Consider the following 20,097-nt stretch of genomic DNA (forward strand, 5'->3'; position numbering starts at 1 on the left):
TGAGAAAAACTTGGTATAATGATTAAGAGGGAGAATACAGCAGTGATCATTATCGTGAAAACCAAAAATTACTTAGGTCTCCGAGCAAAACAGGGAAGGATAAAGAAATGAAAGATTGATAGCAGAATTTCTTAATAATGAAGTTAAAGCTATAAGAATGGAGCAAAAAATTTTCACACAAAATTTATGTCCCAAAAAAGGAAAATATATGGAATTTAAAAAGTCTTATCTTCTGGAAGAATAGTTTGAGAAGGTGTACAAGACAGAGTAAAGGATGTGTCAAAATTTGTGTCAGTAAAACTGAATGTAAACATTACGATAAATTAAATTCAAAGAATAACCGTTTAGCATGGCAAACCTCCAATTACTATAATGAAAGTAATTCTATGGAAGATAAGGAAATCGCCATAAAAAATAAAAGACAAAGAGGTCAAAGTTTCATACCAAAAAGTCAGTATAGACAAAGAACGGTGGACATGGAATCTTAACAATGAAGAACTGGAAAAAATGGAAAAATTCAATGTCGTATTACTTTAAATTTCATTCCATTATTATCAGAGTAAAATACCCATAAATATAAAGGCATCCGTGTTTTTGCCAAACAGTATTTTTAAAATACAAAAACGAATCGATCATTTTAGATTTTACTTTTTTAATTAAAAAAATATTACATATTTTTTTGTCTTAGCTAACACTTGTATTTTCGTTGGTTTCTTTTGGCAATGCTGAATCACGAAGAATATCCACAATGTGCCACATTGATCCATTCGTAGGCCTTTTTGGTATTTCCAGAATTTGTGTAAATAGGTTATACAAATCAACAGATCGGAACGGTGGAACTTGATGCTGTTTCTTGATTCTTGGTCCTCTAGCCATGAAGAAAGGCCTCATAGCTTCTACGTTATTATCATAACCATGGACTCCAAACTCGGTACTATTTGTTACTAAAAAGAAGTAAAATTCAGAAGAATAAATAACGAAAAATTTTGAGCAAATAACTACTGCAGTTTTGTATAAAAACTCCTGGCTTTCCCCTAACCACCTAAAGAGGAGAAGTCATATCCTAACCCAAGCTTCCTACCAAGTATGTACCTACTCGTAAATCCTCCAATCCTCAGGTGTAAATCAAACGCATAAAAAAATTATTGGGGAAGACAAGGGAAAACCATCCCAAATAAATTTCTCTCCATGCTCCATGTTAACTTAATGATGCAAAAAAGGGACATTTTTGGGACATCTGAACATGAGGTTAGGAAACCAAAATCTGGCAATGGAGTAGGTACCTACCTACATACAAAATGAGACTGAGCCATCACACGAAGTTATTGCAACGTAAGACATATAACAGCCCCCTTAAAGATTTCTAAGAGTACAAATTAGAATATGTATACCTATTAGTCCATGTGGTGAGACCGCTCCCGTCTGAAAAAAATTTCTGATTGGGTTTCTTTGTCGATTTCTATTCAAAAATGTCCCCTTTAAACAAATCTGAAGGGTGCCGGGTGGATTTTTTGGACAGAAATTGTTTAAATAATGTTTTTACACAAATACAAAAGATCACCTTTTTATGACCCGAAAAATATTTTTTAGGTTTTTTGGGTCATTCTAAACAAGAACGGTATCTCATGATTTTTCTCAAAAATTGATAGTTTTCGAGTTATAGGCGATTTAAAATCTGAAAATGCGAAAATACGCATTTTTAAGGCTTAAAAACTTATATTTAAAAAATTTGTATTTTTGAGGTTGCCAAGTACATAAATTGTAATTTAAACATTCACTTTCCAGATTATGAAGAAAAAGATATCGGGTCTAACCTTAATTTAGACCGCCGTTTTTTAATTGTTAATTATGCGTGTCCATCCGATTTTTTTGCCCGTGCGGCGCTCTCTATTTCAAAAATCTCCTATTCATATTTTCCTCCTAAAATATATTTTTTATGTTCTTTGGGACATTCTAAATAAAATGTGTTTTTTGTTATTTTTCGAAAAAGTTATTATAATAGGTAGTTTTAAGGTTAAGCGATTTAAAATTCGAAAAATGCGAAAATACGCATTTTCGGATTTTAAATCGCTTATAACTCTAAAACTATTAACTTTTGAGAAAAATAACAACAAACATATTTTATTTAGAATGTCCCAAAGAATCTAAAAAATATATTTTTCGGGTGAAAATAGGAGATTTTTAAAAATAGTGCGTGCCGCACCGGCAAAAATATCGGATGGACACGCATAATCAACAATTAAATAACAACGGTGTAAATTGGAGTTAGACCCGCTGCAGAATCTTGAAAATTAATGTTTAAACTACAATTTAAGTACTTCGCAACCTCAAAAATACTAATTTAAATATGAGTTTTTAAGCCTTGAAAATGCATATTTTCGCATTATTCAGATTTAAAATCGCCTATAACTCGAAAACTACCAATTTTTTAGAAAAATCACAAGATACCTTTCTTATTTAGAATTACCCAAAAAACCTAAAAAAAATATTTTTCGGGTCAAAAAAGGTGATCTTTGGTATTTGTTTAAACAATTTGTGCCCAAAAATTCCCACCGGCACCCTTCAGATTTGTTTAAAGGGGACATTTTTAAATAGGAATCCACAAAGAAACCGAGTCAGAAATTTTTTTAGACGGGAGCGGTCTCACCACATATACTATATAGATAGAACGTTAAAAATTTCTATGCAACAGGAAAACTCAGTAGACAGAAAAACTTAGATTAGCTCAAGACAGAGAGAGAATTTTGACATGTTAAACGCCAATGTCAAGGGTACTTGCTATAAGGATGCAAAGAAGTCTAAGTATCTCTCGTACATTGTTCTATCCAGTATGGAACCGTTGATTGATGTATTGGGGATATTAATCCACATTAATATATTAACACATATTAATATTTCAATCAACGATGGAACTGATAATGGACGGCAGGATCCCGCACTATGAGGCGGTTAAATATTGTCGTTTTCGGGATTCAAATATTTCATTCTCCAACATTCTAGGCAGTTCTGTCCCCCCACCCACTCTTCTATGTTCTGTCCTTACTGTGTTTATTTACAACCGAATACTGTCGTAAAATGAGACTGTGAACCTTTGTGACTGCGTAAATGAGATTTGAAGTCCTTGATTCCTAGATATAACATTATCATCTGCATATTTAATTTTAGTCACGAAGCTACTATTCACGTTTATACCTTTTTACTCTGAATACATGTTAAAGAGTTAGAAAAAGTATGCAGCCTCACGAAAAAATCTTCTTGATTTTTGTCTATTATTATTGCGACATCCTTAAAAAGCTCCACCTAGTTCTTGACCACTGAAATGTTTAGCTTAGATTAAAGACTTTTACGATTTTACCTTATTGATTTGTAATCATATTATCAATTTACTTTTGTACGTAAAATAGTTAAATTAAATCTCAGAAAAACTTAAATATTTTAACAGTGATTTTGTTGGCTATTTTTTTGTTTTCTTAATAAAAATTCATTAATTCTATTTCCAGTCTTTTCAGTGGTGCCATCTATTGGATAGTATCACAATTTCTAGCCGAGATCATGAGAACTGTCAACTTTGAAGATCTTCATACAAAACTTCGGTAATTCGTCAATAGATGACGAAGTGCACAAAATTTAAAAAAATGTATTAAAAAATTCCTAAAAAAGTATATATTTTATTAAAAATAACCCTTTCGGGTTACATCATAGGCGAAGCAATAAAGCAATAAAATCGGCCTAACCTCCGAAAAAAAAAAACGACAAGACGGATTCGATTTGTGAAGGCCCCAGGAAACTTTGTGACCCCTAGCCATGAGATAATATTGAAAAACTGCATACAAAAAATGCATTCTTAAAGTGCATCTCAAACAGACAATAAAAGAGATTCAGGACTCGTCAATTATCGGCGGAAATGAGTTCAATTTCTCGTCTTCTGGAGTTTTCGGCAAATTCGTTAAAAAATTAGTCAAAAATTATTACTCGGGGGGTTTTTGGGGTCACGACGAATATGACATCGGAAGTGATCTCCGAAGTACCTGGTGTCTAGGGTAAGGTCAGGTGGGGTAAGTGTGTAAAGTCAAAATATATTTTATCGCCAACCGTCACTAAAGCCATTCATTATTGTACTCATTTGACGCCATTTTCGGCAGTAAAGTAACACTTTATTGTACCGAAAGAAAAATTTTACTTTACCTGCCGCGATTAATCAAATTAACCGAGATTGAATGTAAGTGGTCGATGGCAGTAATCGATTATTTATTTGAGTGAACTTAAAATTTATTTACTTTAATTATTGAAAATATTGTACACAATGTACGTTATTATTAATTAAATTTATGCCAAAAAGTGAAATTCTGTAGTATTTTGCAATTATATTCATATAAAATTAATCAAAATTTTACCGATTTAGTAATTATTCAATATTGATAACTATCTATCGATTAAAAATCGAAAGCGGCAGGCAGAAGTCACCTGCCATCACTGTCATATTTAAAAAATTTAAATTGAAAATTGTATTTATTGTAATAAAAGTGTTAAAACGAATATCAAATTATAGTACAGTAGTGCTGCTTTGGAAATGGAAAAAATTACATGAACGCCACCTGAAATCTGCCTGAAATACGCAAGAAATCATTAAAGTCAGTTCCAGAGCTTCTCCCAGCAAAATCCATCGAAAAATACAATAGGCAATATATGACATATTTAAAGCATGGCGTGAAAAAATTGTGGTCCTATTATTCAATGTTAAAGGCAACTTTGATCACAAATAAAGACATAGATATAAGCAATTATAAAAAACTTACAGCTTTTTTGAAACAAAAAGGAAGGAATTACATTCCCAAAAAATCAAAAACCCTGCCGCAAGAAGAAGGTGCTTCTTATTAAATGCACCTGATAACGATTATTTTTAATGATGAAGGTAATCCAACAAAAATAAAATTACTATTACATATTATATTGTACGTAAAGTTCTTTTTCATATCCTTGAATCTACCATGATTTATGTATAATGTCTTTTCATTTGATGTCAATTATTTTCTTTATATTTTTTACTTGACTATTTGTTCTTTTTATACCTAATATCGGGCCGTGTCTACCAAGAGGTTGCGTAGGCTAGCGGTATGTGTATCTAGTTACGGACTTGTCAGTACTTGGTTCGAATCCCCCGTAAGGAAAACTTTTTTAATTAATATTAATGGTCATTGACATACTTAGACTATTATAAGGACTAAGTACACACACTCTTTTTTCATTAGAAGGATATAATTAAGTAAATGTTAAGTAAGTGTTAATGTTTTTTATGATTGGCGATAAAATTTTGTATGCACCACGTCAGTAAAGACTCTTTATCGAACTCGTCTGTTATTCGCCTTGCTCGCTACGCTCGCTCGGCTCATAATATCAGACTCGTTCGATAAAGAGTCACTTTACTGACTTGGTACATAAATAACTATTATGGTTATATACTAGTATCGCCATTGCTTTTATTTGACTAGAAAAGTGTCATTCTGTCTGAACCTAAGGTTAAGTACGAATTTCATGCGAGACGTGCCATTTAAAATCAATTACCATCGGCATTCTGCATTGAATTTTCAAACCTTTTTTGTACTAAGAAGGTAAGAAATAGTTTAATTTTAACGTTATAAATGAATTTTAATGCTAGATTAAAGTTTTCTAAATATTTGTTAATAGTACACACTTGCCCTTCTTAAATCTTAATCTAGCGAAGTGTGTACTATTGTTACCAGGCAAATGTGTACTAATACACACTTTCCCCCAATTACCATTATTACGTATGTATTTTAGTACATAAACATCTTTGTTCCAGAAATTGATGCTTATCGTGTTTAATAATGGGAAGGACATATATTAGAAAAACCAATAGGGCCTCATCATATTCAAAAGAGGATTTAAGACTGGCAATGGAAAAACTCAAAAGTGGAAGAATTACCGCCTATAAAGCAAGTCGAAAATATAGGATACCCAAGATGACACTTAGTTATCACATTAGAAGACTAAGGGGTCAAAAAAAGTAACACCCAAAGCAGGAGTACGGCTATTCCGTTGGAGATGGAAATTCAATTAGTAGACTGCCTCACAACCATGGAAAAGTGGGGTTGGGGTTTAAGTCGGATGGAAGTCTTAAGCATCGTAGGTAATTATGTCGCACGCAATAAACTTAAAACTCCCTTTAAAAATGGTGCGCCCGGCGAAGACTGGTTCCTAGGATTTACAAAGCGGTATGGTTTATCTATTAAAAAACCCCAGTCGGTTGAATTTTCCAGCAAAAAGTGTATGGACCCGTTTAATATTGGCGAATATTATCAGTTATTAGAGAAGACTCTAAATGACTTAGATTTAAAAGATAAACCACAATTTATTTGGAATTTGGATGAATCAGGATTTTGTCTTGACCCTTCTAACGTAAAAATTGTGGGAAAGAAGGGAACTGCTTCTTCCAGAACGGCAGCAGGAGGTGGAAGAGATAATATAACCGTTCTAATGGCCGCAAATGCAGCAGGACATAAGGCGCCCCCATTAATAGTTTTTAAAGGTAAAAATATTTGGGATGGATGGGTTGCGCCTGAAGGAAAAGATTTTCGAGGAACTACATATGCCGCCACAGCTAACGGATGGATGGAATCTGAAATATTTTTGAACTATTTTAAGAAAAGCTTCTTGAATGAAATCGATGATGCTAAATCTCTCCTTGTAATATATGACGGTCATGTATCCCATATAGAGGAACGTCTAATAGAATGCGCATTGAAAAACAATGTAACAATACTAAAGCTCTCTCCACATTCTAGTCATTTATGCTTCAACCACTCGATTTTAGTGTTTTTCGTTCGCTTAAATTACGATGGGATTCACAACTTGTCGAGTGGCAAAGGCATAACCAGGGTCAACGAATTCCCAAAAAACATTTTAGTACGTTGATTGGAAAGATATGGTCTGAAACAGATACTGAAATTATAATCAACAGGTTTAGAAAAGGTGGAATGTATCCTTTTAATTCGAATGTTATCTCAACAGACCAATATGACCCGCTGGCGTTAAAGCGATGGGAAACATACAAGAAGAGCCCTAATATGCCTCGCTTAGAAGAAGAAAACAATTGACACATAGAGGAACCATCAGTTTCTGGCACCTCGAATGAGCATACTGTATCATTTCAAGAACTCTTATTGAAACATGGTAAAACAACACCAACCTTTAGATCGAATAAAACCTAAGAGAAAAATTGCAACTGGTGCAGAAATAATAACTACTCCAGAGGTACTTAAGCGTCTACAAGAAAAAGAAACTAAGAAGCCCTCAAAGAAAAAAAAAGTTTCTGTAATTGAGTCAGAAGAATTATCATCGGAAGAAGGGGAGAAGGAAGTAATATGTGAGGATTCTGATAATGACATTGAAGAAGAGCTTAGAAAGGAAGAAGACTTGAACAACTATTTGGATCAAATAAACAAAACACTAAAACATGTGGATTGTAATAACTGGGTATTGGTGGTCTTTCCATCTAAAAAAACACTTAAACATTATATCGGCCAAATTGTCTCAGTAAATAAAGCAGATGATGAAGTGGAAATAAAGTTTACAAGAAAAGTGAGGTCGTTAGATATGTCTGCTTCCAATTCCTTTATTTGGGCAGACCCAGAGGAAAAAAGTTTTGTAGGAATTGATGACATTATACTGGTTCTTCCAGAGCCAGTGGTAACCAAAAGAGGATTACACCGATTCAGCGTCACTTTTACTAATTATAATATTCAATAAGTTGTTTTTTTACCTAGCATAGGCCATTTGTATTGAACTTTACTAAATTAAAAGTTTGTAACTTTGACAGTTTCACGATTATTTAAAATATTTAAATAGCTAACGATAGAATGAACATTCTACTTTTACACACTTATCCAGATTCCATTTCTATTGATTCATGTCTAAAAAATAAATCGTAGACACACTTACCCCATTTGAAGGGGAAAGTGTGTACTACGGACATATTAAAAAAAAAAAATTAAAATATGGTGACATCACTGCCGTGGAAAGTTATAAAATGAAGCAGTTGTAGGTAATACATATTAAAATATTATATTAAAATATTAGCTTCAAATCTTACTTGGTCTCAAAATGCGGGAGGTAAGTATACTAACTTTTAATATTTTGCTACACACTTACCCCACCTGACCTTACCTACTGTTGACCTCGTCTTCTGGAGTTTTCGGCAAATTCGTTAAAAAATTAGTCAAAAATCATTACTCGGGGTCTTTTACGTCGCTGACGACGAATATGACATCGGAAGTGATCTAAGGAGTACCTGGTACCCAGTGTACCTACTGTTTACCTCGTTTTCTGGAGTTTTTGGCAAATTCATTAAAAAATTAGTCAAAATTCATTACTCGGGGACTCGGGGGTTTTGGGGTCTCTGACGACGAATATGACATCGGAACTGATCTCCAGAGTACCTGGTGCCCAGGGTACCTACTGCTTACCTCGTCTTCTGGAGTTTTCGGCAAATTCATTAAAAAATTAGTCAAAAGTCATTAGTCACGAGATAAACAGTAGGTACCCTGGGCACCGGGTACTCCAGAGATCACTTCCGATGTCATATTCTTCGTCAACGACCCCAAAAACGACTGAATAATGGTTTTTGACTAATTTTTTAATGAATTTGCGGAAAACTCCAGAAGATGAGGTAAATAGTAGGTACCCTGGGCATCAGGTATTCCGGGGATCGCTTCCGGTGTCATATTCGTCGTTAGCGACACCAAAAACCCCCCGGAGTAATGATTTTTGACTAATTTTTTAATAAATTTTTTGCCCAAAACTCCACATGACGAGGTAAACAGTAGGTACTCTGGGAGATACTCTGGGAGGTACTTCGGAGATCACTTCCGATGTCATATTCGTCGTTAGCGACCCCAAAAACCCCCCGAGTAATGATTTTTCACTAATTTTTTAATAAATTTTTGCCCAAAACTCCACAAGACTAGGTAAACAGTAGGTACCTTGGACACTAGGTACTCCGAAAATCACTTTCGATGTCATATTCGTCGTTAGCGACCCCAAAAACCCCCCGAGTAATGATTTTTCACTAATTTTTTAATAAATTTTTGCCCAAAACTCCACAAGACTAGGTAAACAGTAGGTACCTTGGACACTAGGTACTCCGAAAATCACTTTCGATATCATATTCGTCGTCAGAGGCCACAAAAACCCCCCGAGTAATGATTTTTGACTAATTTTTTAGTGAATTTGCCAAAAACTACAAAAGACAATGTAAACAGTAGGTACCCTGGGCACCAGGTATTCCGGAGATCATTTTCTATGTCATATTCGTCGTTAGCGACCCCAAAAACCCCCCGATTAATGATTTTGACTAATTTTTAATAATTTTTTTGCAGAAAACTCTAAAAGACGAGTTAAACAATAGGTACCCTGGGCACCAGGTACACAGGAGATCACTTCCGATGTCATATTCGTCGTTAGCGACCCCAAAAACCCCAGAGTAATGATTTTTGAATAATTTTTATTGAATTTGCCGAAAACTCCACAAGATGAGGTAAAAAGTAGGTACCCTGGGCACCAGATACTCCTGAGATCACTTACGACGTCATATTCGTTTTTAGTGACCTCAAAAACCCTTAGTAACAAAATTGAATTCATTTCCGCCGATAATTGACGGGTTCTGAATTTTTTTTATTGTCTGTTTGAGATGCACTTTAAGAATGCATTTTTTGTATGCAGTTTTTCAATATTATCTCATGACTAGGGGTCACAATGTTTCCTGGCGCATTCACGAATCGAATGCAAAAAGAATGAAGATCCGTCTTGTCGTTTTTTTTTCGGTGGTTCAGTGCTTCATTGCTTCGACTATCACAGAACATTTCGGAATGACAATTCCATCTTGAGTCCTGCTACAAGGTATACCTACAAGTATACATGTTTAAAGCCACTAAAAATATATGGGTGAAAACCCCAAAACAAAACACATGACGAACCTCGTGCCCAGTGACCAGGGCCGCGTTTAGGCCAATTGATGCCCTAGGCAATCCTCTAGCAGCCGCCCTTCAAACATGTACCATTTTTGCAAAATAAAAATATTGCAGAAATTTTTATCTAAATAAGAATACACTAAAAATGGATTTAAACTACGATGTTTAAATACCGATAACAGAAAAAATTCTCATTTCAGTTCGACCACATCAGAGACTTCTTTTCAAAAAAAAATTGTTTGACAAAATCGATAAATTATTAACACGTCCTTGCGTCATACTTGATTGGAAATTATTTTTAATTCTTGACATTTTCGAAAATGACCTTTCAGCGGACACGTTAGCAATAGCAATGGCAACTGGGATGCACAAATAAATGTACAAAGCAATGTCAAAATTAGGGAAAATATCTTTCAATCCACTTAGTGCAGTCACTGAAGGTTTTCATCTATCGATTTTCATGAAAATTGGTGAGTAGTTATAGGATACCTCAATAAACAAATGTGACATGATGCCAACTTGCGCTTTTACCGTGGTGGTGGATGCCACTCCTTCTTGGTGGTGAAACATTTTTTTTAAATAATACCATAAATCGATAGAGAGACAAGTTCTAAGCAAAATTTGTTATACAAAGTTATTAATATAAATAAATACTTTTTGAGTTATTAAAGATAAGATTTTATTTTTTCGTAAAAAAATGCATGTTTTAAAGCTGTTTTTCACGTATAACTTAAAAACTATAAGTTTTTACAAAAAAGTTACTATTACCAAAATTGAAGATAATAAAAAGCTGAATACACTCCTCACTTAAAGAACTAAACTAATGTTAATTCGAAGTGTGTTATCGGTAATTGAATGTATATTTTTTTTTCAACGAGTACTCAAATCTAAGTATTCAAGCTGAAATAACGGGAAACGATGCATTTTATAAAATATATTTGTCAAGCACTTGTCAAAGTACTTCGGAATACCGGAGTACCTATCAAATGAGCTCCAGTAGAAGTTAATAGCATCACAATTAAGCAAGTTATGATGAAAATAAGAGAACCCTTTAGAACTATTTAGGAAAAAGTGAAAAATAAATCATAAGTACGCCCTTTCTTAAAAATCCTTAGAAGAATTTCTTTATATTAGCAAAAGTAATGATTTCAACAATTTTGAAGGTTTAGAATGCATATTTTTGAAAAACAGTTATAATTTAAAAAATCAGAAATTCTAAAAATTTTATTTTCTTTTGATACTCCAAAAATACTCAGTATACGTAAAAAGTGATATATGTAGAACAACATTTTAGTTTTTTCTGTATCAAATATTTTACCTTTTTACTATTTCTTTATGGTAAAAAATAACCGAGATAGAAACGTGTAAATCTTAAATTTTGCTGCGAGAACCATGTAATCGGGGCCATTTAACCTTTTATTTAAAAAAAAAGTAAAGGGTTTAAAAGATTAGGTGGTTTAATAACCATTAAAATTTAGTTTCAAATGCTTTTAGGCAAACCTGATATCGTAAAAATTAACGTAGGTAATTAAAAAAAAAATAATAACTTTTTTGTAAAAATTTTTAAAAGATAAATTCTGAAAAATCTTTTCTGTATAAATTTTAATGCTATCAACTTGTCCGGAGGCTCATTTAATAGATATTTCTAAGTACTTTGACAAATATTTAAGAAGTTTATGTAATAAAATGCATAATTTTCCCGTTATTTAAGCTTGAATACTTAGATTTGGGTACTCACCGAAAAAAATATACATTCAATTACCTATAACTCACTTTTAGTTCACATTAAAAGGTTTTTCCACTAAGGAGTTTATTTCGTTTTTTTATTAGCTTCAATTTTGGTAATAATAATTTTTTTGGAAAATCTTATAGTTTTTGAGTTATTTATGAAAAATCGGTTAAAAACATGCATTTTTCTCACGAAAAATGAAAATCTTTGATCTTAAATCACTCAAAAAGTTTTAAATTATTTCAATAACTTTATGAATGATGCATCTTAGTCGTCTTTATTTTGTATCAGATTTTCAGCTTGTTTAATAATTTCTTCATTGCTTAATTTTGGCAAATATGTTAATGACACGAAAACGTTGATAAATAAGTCGATAAGATTCCAGACGTCTATTCAGGTCTCTTATCAGAGTGTCAATTTTAATATAGAATGTGTGGATCTTCATCGGATCACTAGTTGAAAAGTTTGGTTCATCATCGGCCCCCTCGTCAAATTGAATTTTTCTTTTTCGCTTTCTTATTTCTTTATATGTTTTATTTGAGCACAATTTTTTTGGCTTCCTTGCGGTAAAGTAATTTGAAAGAGCTTCATACTGTTTAATGACAGAACCCAGATCCATAATTTTTATATAAAAATATTTTTTTGTACAGTATTTTTGCCGCCCTCTCATAATGTGCCGCCCTAGGCAACTGCCTATATTGCCTAATGGATAAAGCAGCCCTGCCAGTGACAATTTAAAAATTCAGAAAGATGAAGTACATGTATGTTGGTAAATACATATACCTTGGACATGAAATTAGAATAGATAGGGACAAAAAGCAGGCCTATGTCCAGCAGTGAACGTAAAACGGGCTGATGATGATATGTCCAATATTGCGCAAATGAAGATCTTAAGATTATATTATACATAGAGATGATGATGGAATGTAATATCGTCGACAAATCTCTAATACCGAATTTATACTTACAAGTTAAGTTATGCCTTTTGCCGTATTTGATGTGGTCATTTATTAAATCTTCCAATCCATATCCAACATCCGCCATCACAAGAAGATCAGGCGTTCGTGTATTATTTTTATAATGCCATCGTCTGGGAAAACTCCTTTTTCTGTAAACTTTAAAATGTCCGTTTTGACGGGAACCCTCCTTCAAAGAATTGTATAGTTCTGGTTCAAAACCTAAAAGATAATGTCGGGTAATAATATGCAATAGCTATTTGTATAACAAGGGATGAAAGTGCTACTTTTCCTCCCGAGAATGAAGTTCAATCATTCAAGGGAGGAAAGGCACTTTACTCCCATGTTATACATATGGTTTTTCCACCTTCCTCAAATTACAAATCATTTTTTCATTTTTACTTAATTTATTTATGTAACTAACCAACAAAATTTATTAGAACTAAAACTAACAAGTAGGTACAATATAACTGTCAACTGTCAAATATAAGTCAAATTATTAATGTAAACATTGTTAAATCAGAATAACAATTTACTGTTTTTTACCACTCTGCAAAATAAAAAGTGTTTTTAAACGTTAAAATGTATAGATACTTACGTAATAGAAAATAGGTATTGTACAGGGCGTCAATAAGTTATATTTCATGAATGAAATACCTTGACGTCACTTTTACTTTTCCTCCCTAGGGAGGAAAAGTACAACTTTGCTCAATAAAATCAGGTCCGGAAAAGTATACTTTCGGTAGAGGTAGGTGGAAAAATACTTTTGAGTATAATAGTAAGTAGTAATTAAAACTAGGTACTTAAAACAAGTTTTCAGATAATGTATTACTTCCCACAAAATGGAGCCGTAAATCTACTTTGTTGATTCTCGCGCCTGGTAACACAACGAAAATAATTAATATGAGTAAGTTGAAACCCATTCAGCAAATAATTACTTTGGTGCCACTTGGATTAGCCCCTTTTTAAACTTTTATTCAACTGAATTAATTTGATCTTAATATTCTTCTTCTTAGGGTACCGTGCATTTCTGCGTAAGCGTCCACCGTACATTGTCTTGTCTGACGAGATGTTAGATAGTCGTTTTTAGCAGCCTTGCGAAGCATTTCATAGCTGTTAGCTAGTTTTATGTATATACACAAAATGCGTAATATTTTAGATTATAAGAGGTTTCTTGAAAGTTTACACTGGCCATTCTCATGAGATATGTTATAGATGGTTATAGATAACTTTAATATACTTTCAGTGGTGGTATTGTTTGTGAAAAAAGTAGATAAGTAGACTTTCCTTTTATTTGTAAAAAATGGCTTTATCACAGTATATAGAGGTTCCGCAGTAAAATCACTCCTCTGTCGGCGCTTTGATCTCAGGAAGTAATACCGGCAGTACGCAATTGGTAATTCACCAGTGGTGGATGCCGGTTTTACTTGTTAAAATCCGTACGTTTCTATGCGGCTAGCAATGCGAGAGTGGGGCAAAAGCGACTAAGAACATTGCGCGGTCACCATGCGCGACTGAAGATTTTACTTCCAATTTTTCGGAGAGTGGTTCTACTGTCCCTCTTTATACTGTGGCTTTATCAAGTTGATTTATTTGTGTAAATAGTTCCGATGCATTTTGATATGTATGTGACCACCACACAATAAAATGTTTGCTATTTGAAGTGCTAGCAGGGACCTACCAATCATGTAACTGCTATTTTTGCGTCGTCAAAACAAATGGCATAGGCAAGAAAAAAGGCACAGTAGTAGTTACCCAAATATTCTGTTTGCTGTTCGACCGAATCCTTACTCTAAAAAATTCTAGTTCTACTTTTTCAATATTTTGACTCGTCTGGTGATAGTAACAACATTACTATTAAGACTTTAAAAAGTATTTTAACGTGAAGACTCCTCATCATGTCATAGAACATCGTAAGCTCCTCATAAGTTTCGAATAAATTTAGAGAAGACACATGCTAGTAGCCAAAAATCCAAGACCAAGGGTTAGGCAGGACATATTAAATTTATTAATGTCCACAACTTCGAAGTGGTAACAGAGGTTAAATATTTGTGGACGGTAATCAATGTAATCACAGATGGAATAGAGTTAATAGACTTATTATCACTATTACGATCTAAGCTGCTAAAACGACCACCTAAATTAAGACACGTCAGTAAGACATTGTACATGTCAACTATTAGCCCAGTAGTTGTTACATATGGAAGTGAAGTATGGACTTTACATCAGCGGGAAATAAATAAGATAAATACATCATATAAAATTAAGGTAGACAATTTTATCCAAGTAAAAAAAATATCAGAGGGGAACCCCCCTTATAACTTATAAGTACGAAAAATAGATTAAAACCTATTCTCAGTCCTATAGGATATACGTGTAAAATTTCATAAAAATCGGCCAAGCTGTTTCGGAGTAGTATGGTAACTAACACTCAGGAGAATTTTATGTATACAGAAGTAACTGTAACTAACTAAATAGAATAAGAGTGGCTAACTTTGACCGTAATTAACCTAGGCAATTTTTTTTTGAAAATTCGTGTAAAAATACCAGCTTCTGAAATCCTAAAGTAGATTTACTCTACAGTCAATATTAACAAATCTATTCAAATTTTTTATAAGCCAACAATGACTCTACTTTAGTAAAATGTTTTCGGAGTGAAAAAATGACTTTTTAATGATTTTTTTCAATACATACTTTGAAAATATAACTATTCTGCTTTCATGTGGTTTCCACAGAATTGCTATATCATTATTATTTTCTGAACATTAACATTGAGAAAAAAAAGCTCTTTGGGATAAACAAATTGAATAAAATTTAAACTATTAACTGACGAATCGTCTTAAAATTTTTTGTGCATTATATGGACTATTTGTCTCAACTTTTCATGCAATATGAAAGTCTTAAGGTAATTTTTGCAAAAGTTATAGCAAATTTTTTATTTTCAAAATGTTAGTCTTATTTTGTAATTTTCGTATATATTTTGTAATAAGAATATTATAAATAAGATATTTAATTGCCCTATTTTTACCTGTAGCGATTTAAACGAAAAAACTGCCATTTTTGACCCTCATTTGTTAATACAGTAGAACGTCGATAATCCGGACGTCAAAAATCCGGACAGTCAATAATCCGAATTTGTATCTAGCAAAAATATCTGATTCTTTTAAAATAAATTAAGAATTTCGCTGCTAAAAACGAACCTCTACCGCTGTTCAAAAATGTTTTACACATTTTTTTAAAAGCCCAAATAGTGTCTGATGTTTTTACTGTACACGTGGTGCTATTATAAATTAATTACAATACAGTGTTTAACCATAAAAAAATGTTTTGATTAATTTCACCTCTAGACACTTTACTGTACAAGAGAAAACATAAAATTTTAAAACGTTTGTTGTACTTTAATGTGTATACTGGCCTTTTTTTGAGGTAATTTTGATAATCCGGATAATTTGATAATCCGGATGGGGTCCGGTCCCAATTAATCCGGATTATTGACGTTCTACTATAACTAAAATTCTCGTCCAAACTGTGACGGGCATTTTTGTATTTATACCGAGAACGGTAAGGGTTTTATACCGATCGAAGACAATTGTTTGGAGGAGGAGCGGAACGACGACTCCAATTATTGTCTGAAATCGGTTACCCTTAACGTTCGACATGCTTATAACGTTTTTTGCACGATTGATACCATTATAAATTATAAAATTAAACATTTTCGTCATATTGACTAGTTTCATTCATTTTATCAAGATAGATACTTTGGTTGTTAAGTAGTAACTAGGGTGCATATAGTCTAAGAGCTAGTGAACCTTTTGACTAACGGTCGTCCTGTAAGGCTAGAAATTTGTAGAGTGATAATTCATAGCACACCAAAGCTAAAAACCATGACCTGGCAGGCCTCAGCGGTGCACGTGTATCTACCAGGTGAATCGAAAAGTGCAAATTTAGAGGGTAAAATAAACTTTCTCCTGTAAGGTTTAAATTTAAGTATGTGTTTGAGTAAGTCATTCAGAAGAAATCTGTACAATGCCAGGCGATTCTGAAGAGCATAAGACCTTGCCAGGCGAGGGGAAAGATTAGGGGTTTTTCCTAAAATTATTCTTTTTGCATCGAACAAATTTTTTTTAGGCTTTTTGAATCATTCCAAACAGAAAAGGTCCTTAGTTATTTTTCTCTTAAGTTAATAGTTTTTGTTATATAAGCGATTGAAAATTTTGAAAATTGCGAAATCGGCCATTTTTAACCCTAAATCGGACATTTATCTAAAAATTTCAATATTGGCAAGGTACGCAGATATTCCTTAAACATTGATTGATGAAATCCCGAAGAGTTTTTTGCAATAAAATATCGAAAACCGCTTTGTTTTTTTAATTGCTAATCAAGCGGGCGCTACACTGTAGTATAATTGAGGACGTTTGAGCTTGCATAAATTCATTATCTCGAGAATGGGCAAATTTGAAGAGAAATGCTCAGACAGGTCGATTTTTATTTTTGAATTAGGACTTTTTGGTATATATATAATACTAGTGACGTCATCCATCTGGGCGTGATGACGTAATCGATTATTTTTTTAAATAAGAGTAGGGGTTGTGTGATAGCTCATTTGAAAGGTTATTTAATTCTCTATTCAGTAATATAAACATTAACATAATTATTTATACAGGGTGTACAAAAAAAAAATTTTCTTCTATTTGTCAAATTTAATCAAAGTTAATTTAATAAAAAAAAAATTTTTGTACACCCTGTATAAATAATTATGTTATTGTTTATATTAGTGAATAGAGAATTAAATAACCTTTCAAATGAGCTATCACACAACCCCTTTAAAAAACTTAAAAAAAATTTGTTCGATGCAAAAAGAATAATTTTAGGAAAAACCCCTAATCTTTCCCCTCGCCTGGCAAGGTCTTATGCTCTTCAGAATCGCCTGTCATTGTACAGATTTCTTCTGAATGACTTACTCAAACACATACTTAAATTTAAACCTTACAGGAAAAAGTTTATTTTACCCCCTAAATTTGCACTTTTCGATTCACCTGGTAGATACACGTGCACCGCTGAGGCCTGCCAGGTCATGGTTTTTAGCTTTGGTGTGCTATGAATTATCACTCTACAAATTTCTAGCCTTACAGGACGACCGTTAGTCAAAAGGTTCACTAGCTCTTAGACTAATAACAACAATGGAGAATTGAGTTTTTATTTAGTTGCCAATAATTTTAAGTACAATTTTGATTATTATAAATTAAAATATGAGCGAAAGTGAATTTAAAGAAATTGAACGGGCTTGGGAAGAAGGGTGTTCCGCACTTATTCCCGAAAAATCCAAAATCCGTTATCAAAATACCTACCAAAGTTTAAAAAAATGGTGCGAAGGCAAGAATTTAAGAATCGAAGAAAAAACTCTATTGGCATATTTCGCTCAAAGACATATGCAGTTGAAAGCTCCTGGAAGCCTCTGGGCAGAATATTCAATGATTAAATCCACCGTTTTTCTTTATGATGGCATTGATATTTCCAAGTTTTTAACTTTAATCGCGTATTTGAAGAGAAAAAATGTTGGATACTACTAATGTATGCGATTCTGCAGGAGTTTCTATTAGAAGTGAAACCACAGCCCAAACAAGTGGGATTTCATTAAATAATTTAACAAATTGTACCATAAGTTTCAATATTAATAAAAAATTCGTTAGTTTTCTTTATTCTTTTAAAAAATAAATTAAAATTAAGAGATTTTTTAACTCGAAGGTAAGTGAATTACTTACCGTCGAGTTGGAGTACTTACCGTCGAGTTGGATTACTTATCGTCGAGTTGCTAGTAAATGTCACCTACTGACGTAAAATCTGTCACGGTAAACAGTCAAAAATGATCAATTGTGCAAAAAAGTTTTTTGTAATAGGTATGTACCTACATATCAGTATTCGGAACTGTTCTACAGCCAAAGATAATATCGGAAGTCACCAGCCCCATCAAAAAGCTGACTAGTTTGATTTTAAATCTTGTGTTGTAGATGATGGATGTTTTTGTAGTTACAGTTGTTTTTTGTCTCAAATTTTTTATGCAGTTGTTTTTATTTTATTTACCTTTACAAACATTAAAATAAAAAAAAACAACTGCATAAAAAATTTGAGACAAAAACAACTGTAACTACAAAAACATCCATCATCTACAACACAAGATTTAAAATCAAACTAGTCAGCTTTTTGATGGGGCTCGTGACTTCCGAGATTATCTTTGGCTGTAGAACCGTTCCGAATACTGATATGGATAAATATGTAAGTACATACCTATTACAAAAAACTTTATGTGTATTTTGATCATATACCCTCTTGTCAAGACTCCATCAACCCTTAACCACTTAAGGATTGATGGTAGTATATATTAAATTATATACCAAGTAATTTCCAGCAGACTGGTCACTCCCAATAGCAGAATGCCTCAATATACACTCTATGGACCACTAAGTTCAATACTCCACAGTTGTTTTGCATTATTGTATGTATTTTAATCAATACCAAGACATAGTTGTTTTTATGTTTTTATATGTATGTACATTTTTGTCTTTTTGTTAATTTTAGCTAGTAGTTTGCATATGTGAAGACTCTATGTACTGGTCCTGAAGATGAAGCATATTAAGCTTCGAAACCGGTTGACCCATGATTAAAAAACATTCAAACTCTAAGAATGCGAGTATTGACTCATTTCCTGTATCCAGTAGTATAATGGACTCGCATTGGCAACCCTTTCATCATTTCATTGAATTTTAATTTAAGTCGTAAAAATCCTCACCTTTGTCGGGCATACCACGTCATCTTACTCCCGTTTTAACTTTGTTTCCATACCTTCTACTTGTAATATGATAACAAAATGCTACACTTACCTTTCTTTGGATAAATTTGAAAGATAGGGCTGGATCCTAACAAGGTATATGTTCCTGGTTTCATATACTGGGTAACGTTAATTACCTTTTGTACCGGTACACTCAATATACCGTGATCGCTTAGCTGGACAACATTGGCTCTTTCTGATAAATTGTGTTTTATCAATTGATCCTAAAAAAGACAGCATATAGAGGTAAAGAAACTAGAGAACTATTGGATCAGAAATGCCCGAAAATAGCCACCAGAAGCTAAGGACCTATATGGTCTTTAGCGCTGTTGATATTATTATCGCCGGTCCGGAACAATAATGACGTAACTGCAAATTTTGTCAATTCCTATTTATTCCAAAATAACTTCCAAAAGCGATAGAACTGTAACTATGTGCTGAGTCACTACAGGGTAGTTGCGTCGTTATTGAAATACGCACCATTTTAGACCTTGTTTCAGATGAATAATGACGCAACTGTAAATAGGATTGAAAATGGGGGATTAAATGAAGATAATGAAATTCGGACCAATAGGGATCAAAATAAAAGCCATCGATGTA

At 33.1% G+C, this 20,097-nt stretch overlaps 1 protein-coding gene across 1 annotated transcript in view; it reads right to left on the reverse strand.

Moving 5' to 3' along the window:
* Positions 1-630: 630 nt before the first annotated feature.
* LOC114328199 (bis(5'-adenosyl)-triphosphatase enpp4-like) overlaps positions 631-20,097 on the reverse strand; it is a 37,257-nt gene continuing 17,790 nt past the window's right edge. The window contains exons 5-7 of the mRNA XM_028276985.2: positions 19,550-19,721; positions 12,684-12,893; positions 631-944 (exon numbers count right to left, since the gene is read on the reverse strand). Of these exons, the coding sequence (XP_028132786.1) occupies positions 685-944; positions 12,684-12,893; positions 19,550-19,721 (642 nt within the window). The 3' untranslated portion in view covers positions 631-684. The remainder of the gene's footprint in view (positions 945-12,683; positions 12,894-19,549; positions 19,722-20,097) is intronic.

The sequence above is a fragment of the Diabrotica virgifera genome, chromosome 6 (assembly GCF_917563875.1).
Source record: "Diabrotica virgifera virgifera chromosome 6, PGI_DIABVI_V3a".
Taxonomy (NCBI): Eukaryota; Metazoa; Arthropoda; class Insecta; order Coleoptera; family Chrysomelidae; genus Diabrotica; species Diabrotica virgifera.